This window comes from Laccaria bicolor, genomic scaffold, assembly GCF_000143565.1.
Source record: "Laccaria bicolor S238N-H82 LACBIscaffold_58 genomic scaffold, whole genome shotgun sequence".
Classification (NCBI taxonomy): Eukaryota; Fungi; Basidiomycota; class Agaricomycetes; order Agaricales; family Hydnangiaceae; genus Laccaria; species Laccaria bicolor.
The window spans coordinates 285,939-307,219 of NW_001889929.1; the positions used below are offsets into that span (position 1 = coordinate 285,939).

General features: G+C 44.1%; 5 protein-coding genes across 5 annotated transcripts; 2 read left to right on the forward strand and 3 right to left on the reverse strand.

Moving 5' to 3' along the window:
* Positions 1–263: 263 nt before the first annotated feature.
* Positions 264–4,143, reverse strand: LACBIDRAFT_334078 (uncharacterized protein; the record flags this gene model as incomplete). The annotated part of the gene is made up of 13 exons (XM_001888795.1): positions 264–728; positions 756–832; positions 961–1,131; positions 1,167–1,287; positions 1,360–1,424; positions 1,580–1,713; positions 1,771–1,983; positions 2,017–2,138; positions 2,249–2,695; positions 2,747–2,862; positions 2,921–3,378; positions 3,761–3,886; positions 4,031–4,143. 13 exons carry the CDS (start codon positions 4,141–4,143, stop codon positions 264–266), a joined length of 2,628 nt encoding a protein of 875 aa, XP_001888830.1.
* A 6,531-nt stretch (positions 4,144–10,674) lies between these two features.
* On the forward strand, positions 10,675–11,049 carry LACBIDRAFT_313298 (uncharacterized protein; the record flags this gene model as incomplete). The annotated part of the gene is made up of 4 exons (XM_001888750.1): positions 10,675–10,740; positions 10,790–10,870; positions 10,920–10,972; positions 11,022–11,049. 4 exons carry the CDS (start codon positions 10,675–10,677, stop codon positions 11,047–11,049), a joined length of 228 nt encoding a protein of 75 aa, XP_001888785.1.
* Positions 11,050–12,169: 1,120 nt separating this feature from the next.
* LACBIDRAFT_334079 (uncharacterized protein) lies at positions 12,170–13,424 on the reverse strand (the record flags this gene model as incomplete). The annotated part of the gene is made up of 5 exons (XM_001888796.1): positions 12,170–12,208; positions 12,395–12,459; positions 12,569–13,022; positions 13,072–13,119; positions 13,167–13,424. 5 exons carry the CDS (start codon positions 13,422–13,424, stop codon positions 12,170–12,172), a joined length of 864 nt encoding a protein of 287 aa, XP_001888831.1.
* A 28-nt stretch (positions 13,425–13,452) lies between these two features.
* On the reverse strand, positions 13,453–13,831 carry LACBIDRAFT_313301 (uncharacterized protein; the record flags this gene model as incomplete). The annotated part of the gene is made up of 2 exons (XM_001888797.1): positions 13,453–13,730; positions 13,786–13,831. The coding sequence occupies 2 exons, from the start codon at positions 13,829–13,831 to the stop codon at positions 13,453–13,455; spliced, it is 324 nt and encodes a 107-aa protein (XP_001888832.1).
* A 5,611-nt stretch (positions 13,832–19,442) lies between these two features.
* LACBIDRAFT_334081 (uncharacterized protein) lies at positions 19,443–20,630 on the forward strand (the record flags this gene model as incomplete). The annotated part of the gene is made up of 3 exons (XM_001888751.1): positions 19,443–19,613; positions 19,667–20,402; positions 20,476–20,630. The coding sequence occupies 3 exons, from the start codon at positions 19,443–19,445 to the stop codon at positions 20,628–20,630; spliced, it is 1,062 nt and encodes a 353-aa protein (XP_001888786.1).
* Positions 20,631–21,281: the final 651 nt, after the last annotated feature.

Genomic DNA, 21,281 nt, shown 5'->3' on the forward strand with positions numbered 1-21,281 from the left:
GTTGCCTGAAAACTCATAAGCACCTCATGGAATATCAGAACAATAAGTCAGATATGTAGCTTCACCATGCCATTGTGTGCAAAAACCCAAGATCCATTTGGGCATTCATCACCAGAACGAGCCGAGATACTGGCACAGAGAGTCCAAAGTGAAGTAGGATGATGTATTGGTCTGTTTGCAGCTCGAAAGGCAAACATCTTGGACCATTCGACTTTCCGACACTTGACAGCAGGCACAGCCTTGGTGGCACCTCAAATTTTACATCAGAGAGATGAATGCAGGTAAAAACGGAACAGAGTGCTCATACCAGGAGTGATGGGGTGATGGTCTGCCCAACCCAAGTGATTCTTGATGATCAAATGGCTTAAGAGGTAAGCCTGCACCTGTCCGCTTGCACGTACCCATGTCCCATTTCCATGTTGCCACCATCCACCTGTCAGCCATTGTTTTGCACTCTCTAAACCTGCTAGCTGAATTGCAATGTCACGGCTTGGAGCTTGATGGTTTGAGAGGATAGAGCATGCTCGGAAAATGGAGTTGAAGCACTCCATAATTTCAGTAGATGATCCAATGAGAGGTCCAAAGCGAATCACATGCGCTCTTGCATGAGCCAGAAGATGGAATTTGATTTTCGTTGTAATTTTTGAAGAGACATTCAGCACAAAGAGATCCAGAATGTTGGCCACACAAATATCAAGGTCCTCCTGGAGTGATAATGAAAACTTGAGCTTTAACAATAATGTCTGATCACATACCCCATACTGCTTGATGTCCCCAATTGAACCACCCAAAGAAGTGCAGTCAGTTCCCCAACTGCCTTGATCAGGTCGTACTGAAGCAGAGAAACAAGGTCATGCACATGAAACACCAGAGTTTGAACAACAGTTTTGAACTGGCGTCCAATCAAGGAATTTGCATAGTCCATGATGTGACTGGCCCGAATTGGTGGAATAGTCAAACCTGAGATGTTTGTAGCCTGCAATCTAAGGGAAAAGAGAAGTTTCTGGTTATCTTTCCATGTTGAGTGAGTTGAATACCAGACATATTTGATGATGCCCAATAAAATGGTGTGCAAGAGTTCTATTGGTGTATCCAGATGAGGGTCATATCCTGGGTCGAGCAAGGGTAAGGCTATGTAGACTGCAAAGCAAAGGTAATCACAATACCAGGTGTCGAGATTGATGGGTTCAAGAGCTCTCCTTTCCGCTCTCCCACCCACATCATCAGCCGATTAGAAATCTCCTCCCTTGTTTTGTTCGGGAACTCATTCCGAAGTTCTTGTGCCCACTTTAACAAGTGTTCAATGGTGTGTTGTGCCAATTTATCCTTAATGCCTGTTGAAGTCTGATGTTCACTCACGCGAGTGGCAACACCAAGGCTTGCAAGCCGAAGTTGTTCGTCAAGTGTGATAGCAGATTCCCTTGCTGTTCGGGGTGTTCCAGGCTGAAAAGATTGGGTCATATTCTTGCTTGATGACATGAACAAAGAAAGACATAGTAAAACAAAGCATGGTATCCATCATTACTCTCCTTTTGTGCTGTTGTACCCCCCACATGACAGATCCGGCAGTTAAAATTACCCTTTGCTCCAATGTGTACACATTCTTCAGATTGCATAGGATTATCAGAGGGGCCAGTGTGGTGTAGAACTTGAAAACGACAGGTGCTCCTAGTCATTGCATCATATGTTTGAACTGGGTTAAGGTGAGTTGCTCTGCAATGGATATCTTATATTAACCATGTTTACTCCAGTGAATAATTAAATACTGACTTGTTTGCCTCCTTTACTGCAGCTGCTTGCTCTGATGGTTCCGCATTCGGTGATGAGCACACAAAGTGGACATTGAACTCCTGCTGCAAGAGTTTGCGAGGGGGGTTACGAACTGCAATGTAGGTGTTATAGTGGAGGTTGTAGGATTTGGATATGTTCCCAGACACATCGTTGTGCCACTTGTCAATCAAAATGGTATAGAGTGGATCTCCTCTAGCAAGTTCTCAGAGAGGGTTTGGCATCAACTGCATGTGTTGTTCTTGTTCGCATGATAGGTTGAGGGCAAGGTTGACAAGATCAGGGAGGTTGTCAATCAAGTCACTTGCTTGGATCTTCTCAACATGTGAGTCGATGATAACCAATTTATCCTAGGGTAAATTAAAGATTAGTTGGTGACCCAATATCAGAAAAATTAGATACAAATGTTCTCGAATCTGGTGTGAAAGACATCGGCAGAGAGGCTGCCCTCCCGCATAACCCATCGTTTGGGAACAACAAGGTCACTGTCCTGTGTTCTGCAAAATTCATCAACGTAAAAATGCTTTGATCCTGCATCATACATTGGTGTGAGATATTCTGGGGGAATGCCTTTATGCCACTTCTCACAATGCCAGACCTTGGTTATCTTGCCATCAGGTGGCTCCTCAGGATAAAGATGTAAGTGTGGCCGCACCAGTGGGTTTGAAAAATCCTTTGCAATAATGTCGACAGGACTGTTCATCCAGAAGATATTGCCAAGAATAGATTTGTACATCTTCGTGGCGACGGAAGTATGCTTCCTCAGTTTCTCCTGTGATTTGCGAAGGAGACTGAAGGACAGGACATTGCTAGCCCCACACTCCTTCATACCCCATAGAATTATTTTCATTAAAGAGTCTGAGATTCTTAAGCAAGGTAAGTTGTCGATTGTATCGAGAATAAACATCTGGTAAAAATGTCACAAAGGAAACTGACAGGATAAAAATTTCAAGTGTACCATCTTAGTTGGATATGGGAACCACTTGCTGGTTGGTTCTGGGTCTTCCACATCTGCAGAAGAGGTGTTGTCATCCATCCCAAGAAGCTTTTCAGCACTGAATTCTCCATTGACATCTCCATGTGGTGTATCAATCAAAAAAATCTTAAAGACATAACTGTTGGAATGACGTACTCATTTCCTGCATGACATTGGTCAAAGTCTCGTCCTCATCTGAACGAATGAGTTTGGGTGGCTTTTCAGTGACCCCAAACCCTAATTCTCGAGCTAGAAGCTCTTCATCCCATAGACCAAACTCCGTCAACTGCTGCTGAAGTTTCAGCAACCCTACGTTGGGGACATCATACGTGCCTGCTGAGAATTCCACACTAGCATCATCAGTGAGGGTGCTCAGCAGCTTGTGATACACATCTTCGTTCCCTTGGTTGTTTTCCAATGGATGTGGTGTCAGCAAGTCTAGCGAAGGTAAAGTTGCATAATGCATTGCCAAAGCTGCCACTGTGTCGCTATTACGTGTTTCAACAGCCACAGCATTGGATAAGTTGAGGTCATTAGCATCCACAGCCTTCTGATGATGTTGAGCTGTGAGGTGACCATTCTGTGATTTCGCGCCAATCCACTTCTCTGATATTCTGTGATATGCAGTACACAAGATGCATCAATATTTCCCTGTTGTAACATCCTTCTCAAAGACTGCAACATCTCTGTAAGTTTGTTGAAGAGTTGCTGGCATGAATATCAATACCTGAGTTCTCGGCCATGTTTGAAGTTTGAGCTGATTGTAATGAGGATGAGAGGAGTTAAAATCGGAAAAGTATTCACAAGAGCTTTGATTTGAAACACAAATATTTAAACAGACTACACCCCTTTCTACCATTCTACGTCTCTCACAGTCAATGGTGCACCAGCTGCTATAGTCCTCCAGATCTGCTCCTCGAGAGAGACCTCATCATCATCATCAACCCCATCTCCATCACTCTCAGACTTAGCTTGCACAAGTATTAGTGACCTTACCCCAACAACACTGAGCCCCCTGACCATACAAACAGGCCATGGTTGATGGTGCCTGCTGATGAGCCGATGTATATGTTGACCCCATCAAAGCTGGCTTGGCCACCCATATCTTCTTGAGGAGTGGTTCTGTGTGCCGGCCGACCAGCCTAATGATGAATTGACCCTGCTGAAATTGCCTTGGATTGTGGGTCAGCTGAACAGCTTTTGATTCCTCACAATATGGATCAGCCCACTTGCCGCACCCTGGCTTGGCAAAGTCAGTTTACATACCCGAGGTCATGAATGTCATTGTGAGCCCCGAGCAGAGATGAGGCCAGCCCCCATCTGTTGCCATCTCCAGCCTGGATATGGCCTGGCCCAGTCGGCACCACACTCCCTACCATTCTTTGGCTTGTCTCCAATTAAACAATTTATGTTGCCATCTGTCCCGTGATGATAGCCAGCCTGGCTAACACATGGCCTAACTAAGTTTACTTGTTCATATGTTGTACCAACCCCCCAGTGTTCTTTGCCATGTCCTGCATTCAAAATCACCCTCTGGTTTTATGTTTGCATCAGGCCAGTGAGTACATTAGCTGGTCCTGTATTCTGGTGCAAAGTTACTGAGCAGACAAGGTCATTGAATCTGTATAAATGCATGGAAACAGCCAATCAAACATGTTCAGATGCAAAATAATGGAGCCGACAAGTGGGAAATAGTACAAATACCCAGGTTTCACCTTGAGTGATTGAGCCGATTCCATATTAAATCAGTGTGTCTGGGCCAGTGCATTTTTCAGGGAAAGGATGTGTGAGCTGGCACCATGTCCAGGTGAAATTACACCAAGCAGACATGAATTACATCAGTAAAGGTGCACATCGGGTGATGCAGGCATTTAAATCCCAAACTGTTGAAGTACGTTGGCTAGTGCCATGTCCGGATGCAAAATAATTGAGCAGACAAGTGAATGAAATTGGTAAAAATGCCTGGGCTGCACATCGGGTGATATTAAATTGTTGAAGTACTTTCAAAGGGCTGGGAAAACAACCGAGCAGACAAGTGAATTAAATCAATAACATTGCCCAGGCTGCATCTCGCATAATAGAACATGTTTAATATTAAATTGTTGAAGTACTTTGGCTTGTGCCGAGGCTGGGTGGAAAATAACCGAGCAGACAAGTGAATTAAATCAGTAAAAGTGCCCAGGTTATGTCTCGGATAATAGAGCCGATCCAATATTAAATTGGTGAAGTACTTTGGCTGGTGCCAAGGCCGAGTGGAAAATAACCGAGCAGATAAGTGAATTAAATCGGCAAAAGTGCCCGGGCTGAGTCTCGGATAATAGAGCCGATTTACTATTAAATTGTTGAAGTACTTTGGCTGGTGCCAAGGCCAGGTGAAAAATAACTGAGCAGACAAGTGAATTAAATCAGTAAAAGTGCCCAGGCTACGTCTTGGGTAATAGAGCCGATTTAATATTAAATTGGTGAAGTACTTTGGCTGGTGCCGAGGCCAGGTGAAAAATAACCGAGCAGACAAGTGAATTAAATCAGTAAAAGTGCCTGGGATGCATCTTGGGTAATAGAGCCGATTTAATATTAAATTGGTGAAGTACTTTGGCTGGTGCCAAGGCCGGGTGAAAAATAACCGAGCAGACAAGTGAATTAAATCGGTAAAAGTGCCTGGGCTGCATCTCGGATAATAGAGCTGATTTGATATTAAATTGGTGAAGTACTTTGGCTGGTGCCGAGGCCGGGTGAAAAATAACCGAGCAGACAAGTGAATTAAATCGGTAAAAGTGCCCGGGCTGCGTCTTGGATAATAGAGCCGATTTGATATTAAATTGGTGAAGTACTTTGGCTGGTGCCGAGGCCGGGTGGAAAATAACCGAGCAGACAAGTGAATTAAATCAGTAAAAGTGCCTGGGCTGCATCTTGGATAATAGAGCTGATTTAATATTAAATTGGTGAAGTACTTTGGCTGGTGCCAAGGCCGAGTGGAAAATAACCGAGCAGATAAGTGAATTAAATCGGCAAAAGTGCCCGGGCTGAGTCTCGGATAATAGAGCCGATTTAATATTAAATTGGTGAAGTACTTTGGCTGGTGCCGAGGCCGGTTGAAAAATAACCGAGCAGACAAGTGAATTAAATCAGTAAAAGTGCCTGGGCTGCATCTTGGATAATAGAGCTGATTTGATATTAAATTGGTGAAGTACTTTGGCTGGTGCCAAGGCTGGGTGGAAAATAACCGAGCAGACAAATGAATTAAATCGGTAAAAGTGCCTGGGCTGCATCTTGGATAATAGAGCTGATTTGATATTAAATTGGTGAAGTACTTTGGCTGGTGCCGAGGCCGGGTGAAAAATAACCGAGCAGACAAGTGAATTAAATCGGTAAAAGTGCCTGGGCTGGCGTCTCGGGTAATAGAGCCGATTTAATATTAAATTGTTGAAGTACTTTGGCTGGTGCCAAGGCCGGGTGAAAAATAACCGAGCAGGCAAGTGAATTAAATTGATAAGTACTTTGGCTGGGTGGAAAACAACCGAGCAGACAAGTGAATTAAATCAGCAAAAGTGTCCGGGCTACGTCTTGGATAATAGAGCCAATTTAATATTAAATTGGTGAAGTACATTGGCTGGTGCTGAGGCCGGGTGGAAAATAACCACGCAGACAAGTGAATTAAATCGGTAACAATGCCTGGGCTGGCGTCTCGGGTAATAGAGCCGATTTAATATTAAATTGGTGAAGTACTTTAACTGGTGCCATGTCCAGATGCGAGATCACAGAGCAGACAAATAAACCAAATTGGTAAAAACACTTGGGCTGCATGTCAGGTGATGCTGGTAATTTCATATTAAATTGTTGAATTACCTTAGTTGGTCCAGGTGCAAAATCATGGAGCAGACAAGTGCATTAAATCGGTAAAAATGCCCGGGCTGCATCTTGGATGACAGAACCGATTTCATATTAAACTGTCCAAGTATCTCAGCTGCTGCCATGTCCAGATGCATAATCACCAAGCAGACAAGTGAACCAGATTAGCAAAAATGCCCAGGCCTCACCCCGGGTAATGCTAGTAATTAAATATTAAAGTCCTTCAGCCACCCCCGTGCCCGGCTGCAAAGCCACAACTGAGTGGATTCAATTGGTAAAAATGCCCTGAAGTACTGCAACCATGCCTTGTTCAAGTGGACCACTACCGAGCCTACAAGTGAAGTATATCACTGAACATGCCTGGGTTGCATCTGTATCATTTCAGTCTGGGTGTAATATTACCAAGCAGACAAGATAACACAACTCATGAGAGTTGTTCCCCGAGCTCGGAGCCATTCATACACCAACGCCAAAGAGACAAGTTAGTTATAACTTTCACACCATCCGCCTGGTGCCCCCTCTCAATGCCATCATTGTTGACCGACAATTACTAAATCAGGCACTAGTTTCTCCAATAGGTGTAATCCCGCCCCCATTCTGCCCACCAGTCATGAGTATAGTATTTTACAATGTATTCCTCCCTCCTCTCCATGCACCATTTACCAGGTAAGTTGCTCCAATTAGAACCTTATATCTTCATGTCTTGCAAATAATAATTGAACATATTCCTCTGGAACTCCCATGGGATTTATATGTCTTCTGGGCATTTTGTGCAATACAGATACTCAGAACCCCAAATGGCTATTCTGAGCTACCACAAATTAAGCATATATAATATACACTGTATTCTTTCTGCTTTGGGGAGACTACAGTAAAGGTATACATACCATGGGGAACATTGAGGGAGATGCATGTCAACTACACTACTATATGTTCTTGTTTTGAGTATGTCATAGACTACATCAAGATATAATTAGCAGGGTTTTTGGAGAGAAGTGGCCCAGTAATGGTCAAGATATAATGCTGATGACAGGAGGGCAGGATGGAAGGATGGAAGGATGGAAGGATGGTAGGATGATGGGATGGCGGGATGGCGGGATGGCGGGATGGCGGGATGGCGGGATGGTGGGATGGTAGGATGGCGGGATGGCGGGATGATAGGATGGTGGGATGGTGGGATGGCGGGAGAATCCATTCACTTGCAACTTTGCAGCCGGACATGGCATTAGCTGAAGGACTTCACCAATTGAATATCAAATTGGTTCTATTATCCAATGTGCAGCCCGGGCATTTCTACCAATTTAATTCACTTGTCTGCTCGGTTATTTTGCACCCGGCCTCGGCACCAGCTAAAGTACTTCAACAATTTACTATTAAATTGGCTCTATTACCTGAGATGCAGCCCGGGCACTTTTACCAATTTAATTCACTTGTCTGCTTGGTTATTTTCAACCCGGCCTCGGCACCAGCTAAAGTACTTCAACAATTTACTATTAAATTGGCTCTATTACCTGAGATGCAGCCCGGGCACTTTTACCAATTTAATTCACTTGTCTGCTTGGTTATTTTCCACCCGGCCTCGGCACCAGCTAAAGTACTTCAACAATTTACTATTAAATTGGCTCTATTACCTGAGATGCAGCCCGGGCACTTTTACCAATTTAATTCACTTGTCTGCTCGGTTATTTTCCACCCGGCCTCGGCACCAGCTAAAGTACTTCAACAATTTACTATTAAATTGGCTCTATTACCTGAGATGCAGCCCGGGCACTTTTACCAATTTAATTCACTTGTCTGCTTGGTTATTTTCCACCCGGCCTCGGCACCAGCTAAAGTACTTCAACAATTTACTATTAAATTGGCTCTATTACCTGAGATGCAGCCCGGGCACTTTTACCAATTTAATTCACTTGTCTGCTCGGTTATTTTCAACCCGGCCTCGGCACCAGCTAAAGTACTTCAACAATTTACTATTAAATTGGCTCTATTACCTGAGACGCAGCCCGGGCACTTTTACCAATTTAATTCACTTGTCTGCTCGGTTATTTTTCACCCAGCCTCGGCACCAGCCAAAGTACTTCACCAATTTAATATTAAATCGGCTCTATTACCTGAGACGCAGCCTGGGCACTTTTGCCAATTTAATTCACTTGTCTGCTCGGTTATTTTCCACCTGGCCTCGGCACCAGCCAAAGTACTTCACCAATGTGTTGTCGTATGCCGAGAACGGTGACTTACCAAGTGCCGAGCTTGGACGCCCGGGTTCAAATTGCAGGCAGGTAAAAGATACTGGCCGACATTGTCTTCCAACGTTGGCTTGGCTTAGTGGTTACGCTGGGAGGTGTACGTCATGTATGTATGCCCTGGGTTCGAATCCCAGAAGTCACTTGCAGCGATCGCAGCTCTTGTTTTTTATATTTACTATGTATCAAGTTGAAAATTTGAACTATGGAGGTAAGTTCTGCCCGGTCTGCCTCTGCTTGGCTGCTAACTTAAAGGCCCAACTGAGAAGCCGGCCTCAGTGAAGCCTCGGCTGACCATGTTCATACATTTTTGTCCACAGCCGACTCTGTGATATCTACATCTGACCAGCTGACCCTGGTAACCAGAGTTGAGGGCCCTCAGCCGACCACCAACCCAGGCCACGGTCGAAATATCAGCTGACCTTGCATAGCCTAGCTGCTAATCAGAAGTGATGGCCCTCGGCCGATCACCTACCCAGCATTGTTCAAACTGTCAGCCGACCTTGCATGGCTTAGCTGCCCCCTCAGCCGATCACCTACCCAGCAATGTTCAGAACTGTCAGCCAATCTTGCATGGCTTAGCTGCCCCCTCCGCCGATCACCTACCCAGCAATGTTTAAAACTGTCAGCCGGCCTTGCATAGCTTAGCTATCTTTCATCAGCCAAAAAACTGTCAGCCGACCTTGCATTGGTTAGCTATCAGCCGATACACAAATACAGGGACTTGACTTCCCAGCACAGCTTCCTCCTAATGATCGGTTTATGATAAATCTATGTAGCTGGCCGACCCTTCTTCACCTTGATACTGGGATCACATCAGCCAATTCATCAACACAGGGTTATTGGCCCTCATCGGCCCATCAGCAGGCCCCATCAACTATGGCCTGTTTGTATTGTCGGGGCTCTCAGTGTAGCTGGGTGATTCCTACTAACTGCCCTGTAGCTTGACCCTGTAGCACCATCATATCAACAGCATCTTGTCGCAGGGTTTGAGTGGGTGATGTTGGTGGTGATGACTTGTCATATCCAAATTGTGACTCAACTGGATACGGGGGCTCGTTGCCCATAGCAAGAATCCAATGCTCCAATGTTTGAACACAATCGGCCTCTGTGATGTAAAGATTGCAGTAACGGTTTGACTCAGCATGTGCTTTGCGTCGGGATTTGAACCCAGGGCATACATACATATACTATGTACACCTCCCAGCTTAACTACTAGGCCAAGCCAACGTTGAAGACAATGTCGGTCAGTATCTTTTACCTGCCGACCATGTCACTCTAATAGCAGCAGTTAAAAGGACAAATTCTGTGCAGTGACTTGTTCAGGGGGTGAACCCGGTGTATAAGACAACCCGGTGCCTGGCCAAGTCCGGCAAAAAAATGTAACTTAGCTGACGACCATGTCGAATACTTGTTCGGGTGCGATTGAACCCGGTCCTATAAACTCAGCACTGACTTGTTCGGCATTTAAACTACAGTTCAAGCTGGGCCCGGACATGAGACCAATTGGAGTACGAAATCAAGAATTCACCCCTTATCCCAGATTTACCAACAATCTTTGGAAGCCAGCATGGTCTAATGGTAGTTGGCTTCCGGGTTCAATCCCCAGCTTCCGGGTTCAATCCCCGGCCATGCTTATGTTTATGACTCTTTCAACTCTTTTTTGCAATTTGGCCTCGAGGCCTGTGCTGCCATCATTTATGCTTCTGATATAGGGTTGCATCGAGGGTTGTAATTTAACCTGAAAACATCCGTGTTTCCCCCTTTAAAAACCCTCTCACATTTCAAGGACCCATCTTCACCCCCCTCATCTGCGACATGAATAACTTCACCCCCATGACAATCTGGAGTCTGTTGGGTATCCCTCCACCCAACCCCTACCCCGTAGGTTCTGTACATCTCCATTGGTCGTAACCAGCTGATGATTCGTCAGAAAGGAACCCGAGTCTGGTATAATATGTGTAGCGGTGGCCTCATGTTTGCAACCGTAGACTCCACCGGCAGGTTGCCAGACGTGAGCAATCCCCTTTGTACTTCCTTTTTCCCACTAACATGGTGATTAGGGGACGATACTCTTGACCATCATCGATGACGACGGCGAGAGGGTTACCTTACCGTACGTCCTTTTTACTCTATCCAAACCCCCATTTCACCTATTATGAAAGGGCATGTGGCGTAACATGGGTCTCTTAATATGTCATACCATTACCACCTGTATCTTTTTACTTAAAAAAAAAATTCATGTCGTCTTGTTTGAAAGCCCGGATGAGCAGAACTGATCTGAAAGGCCGGGTGCAACCAGACAGGAAAGACCACGATCCTATCCTAATGGCAGTTATGACCCTGACATGTTGACAGACGTCCCTGTTCTACGTAATAAATAAATCCATGCCCGAGCCTCATGTTTTGCCAGTTAAAAGTGTCAAAAATCCTTTTTTTTGTTCATGACTGCCCCCGATTTCTTTCAATATACAAGGGATCTAGCTTGATACTTCAGAGGCCGGTTGCGGTCTTTACATAGCCCAAGCGTTCCTCGTCCTGCTCCACCACCATGGTTGGAGCCGGAGGCCCAAGCATCTGTTGAAAGGGTAATTAACATGCTTGAAGAAGCATTCAAATCTTCATGTATGTCTCACTTCTAGCCGGCCGATCTTCACTAAGTTTTGGACAGATACGACTACTTGGGACGTCCGGGACTATGCTGCGGACTTGTCACCGAGACAGAGTGGAAGCAATGAGGAGTTGGAGAAGAAACTCTTGGCACGATTCCCACCGATCTACAAAACAGCCGGGTCCGATATCCCCTACCTCGATCAACCATGCCATATAACCGACCGGCAGGGTCACATTTTACTTTGGTACTTTCCTGAAATGTTCTCAGAACAGCTTCGGGTAATTACTTTCACTTCATTACACCCTTAGACTTTCCTCACTTTACTAGACATTTATTTGGGATCACACAGGTTCTTTGAGCCCCAAAAAGAGAAGTAATGGGACTTGGCGGGATCACCACCCCGAGAATGAAGGGGTCACTGGGATTGTAAATTTATCACCCAGCTGGTTTTCTCAAGGACATGAAGGTCCCGAGGATCCACTGCATGTGTCAGCTGATATTCAGGAGCCTGCCAATTCAACCTACCTCCAGAATGTCCTATTGGCCAATGCAATTGTTGGCGCAATCTATGCCGTCATACAACCCGATCTTTTTGAGTCTGGTTTAGCCACCTTCGAGAAGCTTGCCAATCATGCCGAGGCATTGGACGATCCTATCAATATTGCTCTTCGCGTTTGGGCCACTCCCTTCACTGGTCTTTCAGTCATCCTGAACCGAGAGACGATCGATCACTGAGATCTAAAGGGGTATAGGGAGTCTTTTGACTTGTTGCTCACCATCGGAAACTACACAGGAGGCCGGTGTCACTTAGCCGGGCTCGGGTTTAGCCTTGTTTATGACCCTGGGACGGTTGTTGCCTTGGCTGGCAATGTTTTACAACATGGTGTTTGTCCTGTGCTGGGTGACCGGGCCTGTTTAGCTCACTTTTGGCACAAAAAGGTTGGGGAAAGGCTTGGGGTGAAGAGGCCTCAGTAGTTGACCATGGCAGACTTGATATACAATTTGTCTGGTAACTAATAAATAATGAATTAGAAATCCGACCCAAACTTGCTCGGCCTCAGCACCAATATGTTCAAGGAGACGGGGGGCTTGACGAACCCGATCCCGGGCTTTCTCCACCTGGGTTTCTATGTGCTGAAAACCGGTTCTTGTGATACCTCATTAGGTCAATAAGAGCAGACTGCTGTACAATTTCCTCCCAAACCGAAATCTCATTGGTGACCCACTCTTCCTCGGCCTCAGCACGCTTGATACGTTCAAGGAGACGATCCCGAGCATTCTCCACCTGGGTCTTGATGTGCTGAACTTCAGCCGGTGTCAGCGTGGAGGTGTCAGTGTCCGGGTACTTGATTGGCAAACCACCCTTTGCCATCCATCTGAACCAATTGTATGACCTTTTCAGAAGTTGGTCGACGCCCCCTGGTGGAAAGGTGATGCGAGTATTCCACCACGCAAACTCGTATGCAGGCCGGATACGGTCATCCATGAAGGCTTCCTGAGGGTGCAGTGGGTTACCCTGGAGACAGGACTTTAAAAAGGGAGGGACGATAAACTGGCAGGAAGGTGAGCTCAAAGAGAAAAAATCTGGGGCAAAGTTTTACTTTATGCCCATAGGCGCATGCCATGCCGAGAGTCGCTATAATGAAACCCTAACCAAAGGAATGAGTTTAGCCGGGCGCGGCAAAATAAAGCTCACCTGTTCGGCTGACATGTACTCCAACCAACAATTCTCGAACTCGGGGTCAATGGGGTTTTCGAGCTTTGATGTCAAAATGGCTCTGAATCGAGAGGACCAGTAGCAGAGTACCTCCTGGAACTCTTGTTCGTCCTTCCAGAGGAGATTAGCCACTACAGAAGAATCTCTGGTAAAAGCTGGAGGCCGTATCTTCAGCACCTCGTCAACCCATTGCTCTGCTCGGTGGGGGTCAAATGACAGGTGTTCTTTTGCATACATGGTGGACAATGAGAAAGAATAGTTTGATTCAACTAGGATTAGGTAATGCAATGGCCTCGCACATGACCCCGGCATTTATAAATTCTTTGGTGGCCTGGAAGGCCAGTTCTTTCCACATACTGATTTGCCCCTCGGCAAAGCATACATGTCCCAGCTTGTCTGGCACCAAGTCCCTCAGCCCAGCCCACTCCCTTGCTTTGTTGATGAAATAGAGGCGGGTCCAGTTCATTTCGTTTGGGATCAAGGTATGCTCTTCTGACCACCGGTCATATTGAGCTTTTGCTCTGAGCCAATTCACCCGATATACTTTGATTTGTCTGGTTTCAATTCATGTAGAGTAATAAAAGTGACTGGATCTGACCTTGTTCCATGTATGTTGAACCCGACGAATCATCAGCCACAGCCATATTCCAGAACCATGGCAGAGCAATATTTCTTTGACCCCGGGCGTTGCCATCGTATACCGTAGTTAGTGCCCTTGTATCTTTGACTGGTGGCTACCACTTTTATCTATAACCTAGACTTAAGCCTAGAGAGTCATTTCTATAACTTAGACTTAAGCCTAGAGGCCATATCTATAATGCTTAGGATTTTTTGAAAGGCATTTCAAATGTAGGCCTGGGTATTTCATAGTGAATTTTCCATAGATACCCAGTGCATTTTCTGCAAAATTTCAAATGCAGCCCTGGATATTTCATTGTGATTTTTCAATAGATACCCTGGGCATTTCATTGTGATTTTTCAAATGTATCCCTGGATATTTCATTGCAAAATGTCAATGGATACCTGGTGCATTTCATTGCGATTTTTCAATAAATACCCTGGGCATTTCATTGCGATTTTTCAAATGTATCCCTGGGTATTTCATTGCAAAATTTCAATGGATACCTGGCGCATTTCATTGGGATTTTTCAATAAATACCCTGGGCATTTCATTGCGATTTTTCAAATGTATCCCTGGGTATTTCATTGCGATTTTTCAAATGTATCCCTGGATATTTCATTGCAAAATTTCAATGGATACCTGGCGCATTTCATTGGGATTTTTCAATAAATACCCTGGGTATTTCATTGCGATTTTTCAAATGTATCCCTGGGTATTTCATTGCGATTTTTCAAATGTATCCCTGGGTATTTCATTGCGATTTTTCAAATGTATCCCTGGATATTTCATTGCAAAATTTCAATGGATACCTGGCGCATTTCATTGGGATTTTTCGATAAATACTCTGGGCATTTCATTGCGATTTTTCAAATGTATCCCTGGGTATTTCATTGCGATTTTTCAAATGTATCCCTGGATATTTCATTGCAAAATTTCAATGGATACCTGGTGCATTTCATTGCGATTTTTCAATAAATACCCTGGGCATTTCATTGTGATTTTTCAAATGTATCCCTGGGTATTTCATTGCGATTTTTCAAATGTATCCCTTGGTATTTCATTGCGATTTTTCAAATGTATTCCTGGGTATTTCATTGCAAAATTTCAAATGTAGCCTTGGGCATTTCATTGCGATTTTTCAAATGGAGCCCTGGGCATTTCATTGCGATTTTTCAAATGGAGCCCTGGGCATTTCATTGCAATTTTTCAAATGTATCCCACATGTCAGGGTCCATGCAATGGGCTTCCCTGGATGGTGGTCACATGACCAATTACCAAAAATGGTCAAAAAACGAAAGTTGTAGCCCTACACTGTAGCTTCCCGAATCTGTTTGAATTATGTTCTGAAGTGCTCCCATTGTGGAGATATGAGGTAAAGGAATTTCAAAAGCATTGCGTTTCTTTTTTTTTTTTGTGTTTTTCTCTATGAAAACAAAACCAAATAACGTGATTTCAGTATATTCAGAAAGCTAAAAGAAAGGGCTACAATTATTGTATCGTGGGAAAAATGACCAAAAAAGGAAGGTGCATCCCGTACTACTTATAAGAATCAGATATAGACTACTAAGTTTACTGATAGACTACAAAAGAGTCGGACTTAGACTACACAGTTTACTGATACACTATAAAAGACTACAAAAGTCGAAATTAGACTACAAAGTTTACTAATACACTAAAAAAGACTACAAAAGTCGAACTTAGACTACAAAAGCGTGGACTTAGACTACATAGTTAGGGTTAGAGTCAAAAGGTTATCTTGACTACAAAGTTTGTAGTGTGCCCTTTTTCATTAAAAAAGTTTGTAGTGACCGCTTTTTGAGACTACAAAAGTTGTAGTGTTGCGCTTTTTCATTAGAAAAGTTTGTAGTGTTGCGCTTTTTCATTAGAAAAGTTTGTAGTGTCCGCTTTTTGAGACTACAAAAGTTTGTAGTGTGCACTTTTTTATTAGAAGAGTTTGTAGTGTCTGCTTTTTCATTTAAAAAAGTTTGTAGTTGACATGTAGTTTATGGTGTCCTTGGCCCTATCTATGTTATGGGGATGAGGTTGAAGGATTGCCATCATATTGCCAGTGCTGCAGCATTAGTATTTGACATCATGCACAAGTTGTCTTTCACATTAGGAAAGGCCATTCCATGTCTTTCATATTGATACCTACTGTCCTATCTGAAGACATAATTGTAAGCTCATTGACATGACATGACCAGTTTTTGACATCATGACCAAGTTTGCATTTCATGCTGTCTGCTTTCACATTGATAACTACTGGCCTGTCCCAAACATAGTCAACTTTGATACAGGTCTTTGAGGGCTGTAGGATGATGGGCTGATTCATCCTTTGAGGTGTCTTGAAGACAGGTCATGTTGTAAGTTGACCATGTATTGAGTAGATATCAACATGAATAGCCTTCTCTAGCTTGAAAGCCAACTTGGGCATGATGTGAGGAACTGATGATGTGGCAATAGCAATATGTAAAGTCATGTCAATCCTTCAGCCATATCCCCATATGAGCTTACAATTATGTCTTGAGATAGGACAGTAGGTATCAATATGAAAGACATAGAATGGCCTTTCCTAATGTGAAAGACAACTTGTGCATGATGTCAAATACTAATGCTGCAGCACTGGCAATATGATGGCAATCCTTCAACCTCATCCCCATAACATAGATAGGGCCAAGGACACCATAAACTACATGTCAACTACAAACTTTTTTAAATGAAAAAGCAGACACTACAAACTCTTCTAATAAAAAAGTGCACACTACAAACTTTTGTAGTCTCAAAAAGCGGACACTACAAACTTTTCTAATGAAAAAGCGCAACACTACAACTTTTGTAGTCTCAAAAAGCGGTCACTACAAACTTTTTTAATGAAAAAGGGCACACTACAAACTTTGTAGTCAAGATAACCTTTTGACTCTAACCCTAACTATGTAGTCTAAGTCCACGCTTTTGTAGTCTAAGTTCGACTTTTGTAGTCTTTTTTAGTGTATTAGTAAACTTTGTAGTCTAATTTCGACTTTTGTAGTCTTTTATAGTGTATCAGTAAACTGTGTAGTCTAAGTCCGACTCTTTTGTAGTCTATCAGTAAACTTGGTAGTCTATATCTGATTCTTATAAGTAGTACGGGATGCACCTTCCTTTTTTGGTCATTTTTCCCACGATACAATAATTGTAGCCCTTTCTTTTAGCTTTCTGAATATACTGAAATCACGTTATTTGGTTTTGTTTTCATAGAGAAAAACACAAAAAAAAAAAAGAAACGCAACACTTTTGAAATTCCTTTACCTCATATCTCCACAATGGGAGCACTTCAGAACATAATTCAAACAGATTCGGGAAGCTACAGTGTAGGGCTACAACTTTCGTTTTTTTGACTATTTTTGGTAATTGGTCATGTGACCACCCTCCAGGAAAGCCCATTGCATGGACCCTGACATGTGGGATACAGTTGAAAAATTGCAATGAAATGCCCAGGGCTCCATTTGAAAAATCGCAATGAAATGCCCGGGGCTACATTTGAAAATTTGCAATGAAATACCAGGGTATCTATTGAAAAATCACAATGAAATACCCAGGGATACATTTGAAAAATTGCAATGAAATGCCCAGGGCTCCATTTGAAAAATCGCAATGAAATACCCAGGGATACATTTGAAAAATCGCCATGAAATACCAAGGGTATCTATTGAAAAATCGCAATGAAATACCCAGGGATACATTTGAAAAATCGCAATGAAATACCCAGGGATACATTTGAAAAATCGCAATGAAATGCCCAGGGTATCTATTGAAACATCGCAATGAAATGCACCAGGTATCTATTGAAAAATCACAATGAAATACCCAGGGTATCTATTGAAAAATCCCAATGAAATGCGCCAGGTATCCATTGAAATTTTGCAATGAAATATCCAGGGATACATTTGAAAAATCACAATGAAATACCCAGGGATACATTTGAAAAATCGCAATGAAATACCCAGGGATACATTTGAAAAATCGCAATGAAATGCCCAGGGTATCTATTGAAACATCGCAATGAAATATCCAGGGATACATTTGAAAAATCACAATGAAATGCCCAGGGTATCTATTGAAAAATCACAATGAAATATCCAGGGCTGCATTTGAAATTTTGCAGAAAATGTGCTGGGTATCTATGGAAAATTCACTATGAAATACCCAGGCCTACATTGGCTTGTATCGGTCACGAGTGCCCTGAGGAGCATTGAGCTGATTAAGAGCCCATCAAGCTTGGTTGTATGCCCGGAGAGCACTTTTCATATCGCGATCCGATCCTTGTACAGCATCATCGTAAGCCCGAGTTACACCTTTTTTCGATTTCTCGGCTCGAATTCTCTTCCGATAAAGGAATGACTTGTAACCGATGGCTTCCCGTAAACGCTTCAGAGCGTTATTTGCCTGGGCCACTCTCAATTCTATCTCTACGCACCGGGCTTCTCCCAGTGATGTAGGGAGGAGGGCTGCTTGAAATGAGGATGGTAAGAGGATTTGTTGATGTTCGGCCGATCCATATCCCTGATCAGGCAAACTGGGTATGCTCGGTGCTGGGGTTTCCTCTTCATCACAATCGCTCCAGTCATCGTCATCCACAATATCCTCCGAGAGCGGTGGATCATGAATAGTTCCTTCATTAATTTCCAAGTTGGGAAAATGGCCTTGACCGGCCTCGGAAAACTCTTCAAGTCGCTTGGACAGCTTCTCTCGACGTTTCATTATCTCCAGCTTCTGATCGGCACTTGGACGACTGCCTTGAGCCTTCACAAAGGCAGCCAATTCGGCTCTGGATTGTTCAATGTTTGAATCTAGCAATATGTGACTTTACTCACTGGGCTTCCTGAATTTTGATACCGGTGTTTACCCATCCAGTTAACCCCGGCTTGACCTTGCCTGCCTGTTCTTTAGTCATAAGTTTTAGCCGAATGCCCTTTTCGGTCTCGGCTGATTGAATGATTTTACAGCTGGCCTTTGTGATGGAAAACTTGGTCCTTACCTTCCTTGACCTTGACGTAATAGATGTCCATGGCGGAAAGGTCCTTTGCCCGATTCAAATTTGCCGTTTTGATCTGTTGCTCCCATTCTTGAATCTGTTCCTTACTTGCTGAGGCACTTAATTCTTCAAGAGCCTGGAAGCTCTCAGAGAGCCCGAGTTTTGCTTGCTTCCACTTCTTGCAAAGGCTACTCACTTGACGTTTATTAGCTTAGAAGCAATGTAAAAGCAGTTGAAAATAGATACCCATATTGATCATTTTTTTCCAGTTATTATCCAGCATGTGAGCATCCAACACCTCCGATCTATGGGCCAAAGTCATTGTCCGGGTGGTGCGACCGACCTCGTTGAGAACAGCCCACAAAGTCTCCAATATCTCTCCATCTGTTTGACCGGCCCCGGGGATGAATGTTGGGGCAAATCGTGGAAAGCATATTTCTTGATGGCCATGGACATGGAATAAGCCGATCCCGGCTACCAATAACAAGTCTGGTCTGATCCAGAGGTGTTTCGCACCACATTTTATCCGAGCCATCAAATTCACCATATACTGGCAGTCACCATTGTCCCATTCCGACGCGCACATTCACCACCCTCGATCGTCCCATTCCCACTTACCATGTCCACTGCTGAACTTGCTCAAGCCGCTCAACAGGCCCATACCCTCACTCCCGGGTTCTTGGAGGATGTTAGGGTGGCCACCTCCACGCTTTTGAACTTTTACAACCGTCACAGGGAAGGTCTTCTGGCCCACCAACGGACGGTAGAAGAGGATGCATACGGGAAAGCTGTGAGTGACTAACAATGATTTGTTGACTGAAATTGGATCTCTTTCTCCTACAGGAACGATTTGTATGTTTGCTCATCGACAAGAATATGTGGTATAACGCGGCCCAGTGGCTCAACCACCCTTGGATTTTGGCGTACACGGAAATGGCCCGAGCGGGACCATCGGTTGATTGGACCAAAATGTTCTCGATCCCACAACCCACCACCCCTACCTTCTTTATGGAAGGTTATGCCGGTCCCTCTCCCCCTTTACCTCCATCTTCGACCGATTCATTGCTCCCAGTCACAGTCCCAACTCCCCCATTGCTGGTACCGACAGCTTCATCATCGCTCCCAGCCCCAACAAAACCAACGCGTCGGGCAAAATCAACCGATCCTGTGCCAGCGGCTGAAACGAAGTCCAAGAGTAAGACGAAGTCTGGGCGAAGGAAACCCGAGGCCGGGTCCAGCGCCCAGCCACAATCAGAGGTGACTCCTAACGACACCGCTGCCCCAGTCCAAAGCAAAAAAAGAAAAGGGGACTCGATCGAAGCCAGGCCAAAGAAGACCAGAGTCGTGAGTGCGGAGTTCATCAACAGCAGCAGTGATGAGGAAACATTGAAGCCGAAGTCAGAGTCACTTCAACCGGTTGGTGGGGAAGCAAAGGCGGTTAAACCCAAGTCCCAGCCCCATTTCTCCCGCATGACACCCAGTGCCGGCCTCAGTCTCATCCAAAGGCCCAAGTTAGACCCCGATGCCGGTCCTCCCAAGACCGCCATGGCCGCTTTAAGGCAAGCCAAAACTGCCGAACGTCTTGCAAATCAGAATGCCACGATTGCGAAAGGCAATTATCAGCTTGCGGATATACCCTGTGAGGCCTGCAGAAAACGCCAAGATCGAGACATTGTTCCATGCGCTATCCGTTCCCCCCCACAACAAGGATCCTGCTTCACCACTAGTATCAACCATTGTTTATGAAAAAGTCTGGGCAAGTGCCTGCACAACTTTTTGGACACTGCCTAGGTTTTTTATGAAATGAGAAATGTAGGGCAAGCATTATGAAATGTGTTTCATTCCCTCCCATAGTTGTTTCATATCTATTTTATTCCTTCCCTATACTTTTTCATAACTATTTCTTTTTTACCTGGCCATTTATTTCATTGCCCCTCAGTCCCATTTCTTTCCTGTTTCTTTGTTGCCTAGCCTTTCATTTCATTGCCTCCCCAGGGTTATTTCTTTCCTACCCAGCAATTTCTTATTGCTGCCTAGCTATTTCATTTCATGTTTGCCTGGTAATGGTTTCATTCTTTTATTTCATTCTTGCTAGGGCAATACATATTTAATTAATTATATGAAATAACATGGCTTTAATTGTCAAATGAGTATGATATTTGTTATGCTTGCTAGTAGAGGGTGTGGGCCCCATTTCTACATAACTTTCAATTTGAGACCATAATATGATAAGGGTGCAAAGGGATAAGCAAGGTAAAGACATTTTACAAGGCATCACATGTATTACATAATCAAGTCCCAGGAAGATATTTACAACTATGAAATGAAATAGCTAGGCAACAATAAGAAATTACTGGGTAGGAAAGAAATAATCCTGGGGAAGCAATGAAATTGCTCATTGGGTAGGAAAGAAATAAATGAAATGAATGGCCAGGTAGAAAAGAAATAGGTATGAAAA